We start from the raw sequence: 4934 nt of genomic DNA, 5'->3' as shown, positions 1-4934 counted from the left end.
ACCTCTGAATCACCAGTGCTATCACATTAGGTTACATTACACCAGTTCTCCACTAAGTTGCTTATATACATTGGCTTTACATTTGGCTATACATCCTTTGTTTGGACCCATACTTTTTAACATTTTCTATTGGGTGGAACAAAAGCTTCCTAAACCTCATGGACAGTGTCCTGCAACAGAACAGAAACAAAACCAACTTTCTACACCTTCCGGTTTGTGTGGGCATCTCCAAATACACGTACAAGATTATATGTAAAAAAGATTTTATTTTTGTCAATGACATAGACAAAAAAACAATTGAGTATATACAGTGACATGAACATATACAGTTAGCATTTTAGCTACATATTTCAGAGTGCAAAATAACTATGATGTTTTGTGATTTCAATCTTGTCCTTCCTTGTCGTATATAACTGTACTTTTCTGAAGGAGACATCAAAGAAGTATTTCAACATACACTTATTGTATGTAAGACATTCAATCTGGCAATGTGTTCAACATCCACACCAGTTAGTATCTGCAGGAGAAAGAAACAATGATTCAATTTATTAATAAGAAAATTGAAAATTTCACAATTTGAGAAATCAACCTCTATATTTGAAGCAGCATCATATGGTTTTGCTGCCTATTTAAGAGTTATCCAAAATTCTTACAAACACCACCAACTGCCCAGTGACACTGATGAAAGCTTGATAGCATGCTAACTGGTGTCTGTGATATTGCTGGTGACATGCTGTAAAACCTTTCTTATTTCATGTTTTTTTAACCAAACCACAGAACTAATGTGCATAGCCTGGATGGCTAGTGGGAATGGCAAGTGTGTCTGCTCATCCGATAATTTGAAAACGTTTTAAAGATGATGACAAATGGTGGTGTTATTTGTATTAGCTATCATATCAGATCACATGGAAAAACTACTTGGCAGCTGGTTTATAGAGTGGATTATAGATTCCTACCTGTAACATCAAGTGTTTCATTTGCTCCTGCAAGCTTCCCAGTGATAATATTCTGTGCTATGCATAGCAGGGTTTCAGTTGCCACATATTTACTGATGGTAAGATCCACCTTACTGCCATGTATTGTTCTCCCATAGACCTCCCATGTGTAGACGCAAGATGGGGTACAGACAGCTGAACACTCAAAAGTGGCCTTCACCCCTACTTGTACTGAGTTTGGTCCAGTGATAGTGACATTCTTTGGGCCACCTGCAAGAAATGTAGTTGTTGGGGAAAGAGAGAAAAAACTGTGAATTAAACATGTACTCCAAAGTGGTAGACTGTACAATTCATTGAAGAATAATTACTTTAAATTGTAAGTGAAATATGTCACTCCATGAGCATACATGTTAACTATTTCTGAAGTTTCATTTCTACATCTACTGACTAATGTAGGCTATCTAAAAGCATTTTTCCAGTCAGAATACATATTCTGTCTAACTTACCAATCAATTCAATGTTTGTGTTTACGGTGGTATAGTTTTGGGTAATTGGATTGAATGCCACACATGTAATTAAACCTTCATCAGCTACACTTGCTGGGGTGAAGGAGAAGCTGGCATTTTTGCCGATTATGTCACCATTGAAATTATACCACACGTAGGTGCATGCTGGGTAGCATTTAGCTGAGCAGTAAAATGTGGCAGAAGTCCCTGGGAGTAGGAGTGTAGTCTGTCCCACTAATTTGTCACCAGATACAGTTATCTCGGTATTCAGTGGCCCATCTATAAAAAGGACAGGGCAAGAGATCAGGACAAAGGGATAAGGTGTAAGATACACAAAGCAATGACTAATGGTTCTATGTGGTTCTATGACTAATGGTTCTATTTAAATTGCATTAGGAATATGTTCACATGAATATGAGCACAGACTGGATTGCCAAGGCATGAAAAGGAAATAAAATGTGTTGTCAATCCACATAACTCGATGCATTTCATTCTATTATACTCACAGATGACCTTCAGTTCATAGGGAACTCCAGGGATGACATTTCCTTGCTCATTGGCAATACACTGATATACGCCTGTGTCAGAGGCACGGAGTGGATCAAACGTAAGGATAACATTATTATCAGCTAGATGGACTGTGTCACTAGTGGACAATGTTTTCCCATTCTTGGTCCAGTAAATATAAGCATTTTGCTGTGCCCCAACACACTTCAGGGAATAGGAGCTGTCTGCAATAGGTGGTGTTGCAGTGATGGGGAGAACACAGATTGGATCTGGTGGAAAGAGAAGGATAGACTGTTATGACTGATTTCTGAAAGGATTGTGACATGAAGAGAAGTGGTCATGGTAACATCAAGTTTTCGTTAATTGCATTTCATTTGAATTAAATTTAATTTAAATTGCTCACCAGCCACATTGATAATCATTGTGTGGTTTACAGTCTTGCCGGTCAGAACATTCACAGCTGAGCACACTAAGGACTCCTTTTTATGGGATTGCTCCACTTGGATGACCAGTATATTTGCAAACAGTGGCTTGTTTCGGTTCAGGATGGGCACATTTGCTTCGTCACCAGTAAAGGTTTTGTTTTGGTAATACCAAATGTAGTTGCAACTGGGAGTGCAATAGGCAAAGCAGTAGTAGGTTTCTTTGGTCCCTACCATCGCAGATGTCGGGCCACTCATGTATATGTCCGTAGGCCCCTCTGAGGAACATCAAACACATGAACAACTTATTTTCCAACAGTGAGTGACATCTGCTTTGTCAAAACAAGAGAAAACCCTAGTTTTTTTTTTACTTTCAGAGTTTCTGTGAACGCAATGTCTGTTAATTAATTAATAATAATAATAACAGTAGTTATTGATAAGTATTTATAGTTAAGTGGTTTAAGCATGCTAAGGTGACTAACATGTATGATTCAGATTATTTACTAGGTATTTACTTACAGATGTTTGTGTGTACACATGTTTAGAATATCAACACAATTACTCTTGCATACTTACGTGGCACCCAAACAGCAACGCTGGTTTCCACAAAAAGTTGAGAAAGAGTGTTTTGAACCTCACAAAATACATCCAGCAGTCCTGTTTGGTACTGTGGTGTCAGGTAATGAAGTTCATTGCTGGTGCTTGTTGACAGTGGTGATGATGTTGCTGGGTTACCAGCGTACCAAGTGTATTCACAGGAAGGATAGCAAACAGCAGAGCACACAAATGTAGATTTAACTCCATTCACCAGCCATTTAGGTGCTTGAATACTGGCATTGTAAGGTCCATCTGCAATGTACACATGTGCCACATTAATGGTGAAGAAATAAGGATTGACAGTGCAACCTTTTAAGCTAAGATAATACAGACATTAGTATTGTAATGCAATTAGATTGTACTCTCGGAAATACAGGCTTACAATTTCACAAGTGAAAACAGGCTTAAAAGGGGTTGTTACTTGTGTGCCATTGTAAAGGTCAAATGCCCAAGTGAGTTTATCAAAAAGTTGAAACTGTCTTGTAGTAGTTTTACAAGTTAATAAAAAAAACAGATTGATTAAAACATGTACATTGGGTTATTGTAATGCGCTGACACACTGTTGCATTTTACTCTAATAGTACACCCATGTGACACAGCCCGTGCAGTATATGAATTATAGACCCTTTCAAGAGAGTTCCATTATCAGCATCATGTTGGCCCCACAAGGCTTCCGTTTTAACATTCCATATGTTATCTTAATGCAGAGGAAGTAGATTGGGAACCAAAAAGAATGTTCAAGCATTGTTTTTGTTTTTATTGTTGAAAGGGTCTATAAGGTATTTCTCTCTCTTGGCATGAGCCTCATCCCTTCAGATAGCACCCAGCCATCACCCACCACTGTACCTGCCACATGCAGTGTCTTGCTAATGGAGCCGGTCTCTCCAGTGGATGGATTCTTCGCCTCACAGGTGAGGACTTTTGAGGGCACAATAGTTTTGAAAATGATGTCATACTGATTTGAATATTTTGTTAGCCCATCCAGGGTCATGGTGTACAAACAGGGTGGGGAGCATTCTGCAGTACAACTGAAGCCGTATGGAATTCCAATGGTAACCACATTCACCCCCTCAATGTTCATAGACTGGGGCCCATCTGTTAATTTGTTTTCAAAAGACATGAAGATATTAAAATACTTTCTAGTGAGATCAATGTATGCACTATTAATTAATGTAAGGCCATTACATGGCCATTTGATCAGGCTATACTGTGCACTGATTAGATATGCACAACTGTGATCTGTTCCTCAGTGTCTGACTTAAAGCTCTAATAGTCTTCAGAGAGAAACTTTGACGTTGATTTGAAATGATCATATTTTAGCACTAAAAACAGAGGTCAAAGCATAGCACATATTCTTAAAGGCAACGCAAGACTGCCCACTCTTTGGCTGGACTCACATGGTATGTTGGTCTCCAAGGTCCTGCTCTGCAGCTTCTCACTGGCAGTAGCTCCTGTAACACATCACATGTTCTTACTGCACTATCCAAAGCTTGCTTTTAAATTATGATTGAGATTACCTCTCGACCTACCAGCCAGGCAGGCAGACAGCAGAAACAGACAGGCTGTGTGGAACATCATTATGGTGTCGATACTGGGATGCAACATCTGCTCCAGAACTTGCCGGGCAGTCTCATTTATACTCGTCTGGTCAGGTGGTTGTACAGATTCATATCAGAGACACAAACAAAGACTTAATCACTTGCACACAGCTTTTCTATTGGTTATCAGGTCATGCTCTCATGCTGACTTCTAAGAATAGAAGAGAAGGGCTGGCTATGTGATTAAAAGGTGATAAGTCCTGACCTTTGTTTGCAGGATCTTTAAAATTCACGACTGCAGGGAACTGCTGAAGCTTTTGTTCAAGAGAAGCATGAAAACAGAATGGAAAAAAAGATTACTTCAACAACACCTGAGTTCCTTGTGGGCTATAGAAATAACCGGTATCTGTGTCTCACGCTCTTATGGAA

At 39.1% G+C, this 4934-nt stretch overlaps 1 protein-coding gene across 1 annotated transcript; it reads right to left on the bottom strand.

Annotated features, from left to right (window-relative positions):
- Positions 1-329: 329 nt before the first annotated feature.
- LOC125310840 (carcinoembryonic antigen-related cell adhesion molecule 5-like) lies at positions 330-4010 on the bottom strand. The gene is made up of 7 exons (XM_048268573.1): positions 3814-4010; positions 2947-3219; positions 2352-2648; positions 1948-2217; positions 1442-1720; positions 957-1205; positions 330-517 (listed from the first exon to the last, which is right to left on the bottom strand). The coding sequence occupies exons 1-7, from the start codon at positions 3956-3958 to the stop codon at positions 495-497; spliced, it is 1536 nt and encodes a 511-aa protein (XP_048124530.1). The 5' UTR covers positions 3959-4010; the 3' UTR covers positions 330-494.
- Between the last annotated feature and the right edge of the window lie 924 nt (positions 4011-4934).

Source organism: Alosa alosa, chromosome 17, assembly GCF_017589495.1.
Source record: "Alosa alosa isolate M-15738 ecotype Scorff River chromosome 17, AALO_Geno_1.1, whole genome shotgun sequence".
Taxonomy (NCBI): domain Eukaryota; kingdom Metazoa; phylum Chordata; class Actinopteri; order Clupeiformes; family Clupeidae; genus Alosa; species Alosa alosa.
Note: the sequence above shows the minus strand (reverse complement) of the source record. Positions and strands in the feature narration are given on the sequence as shown.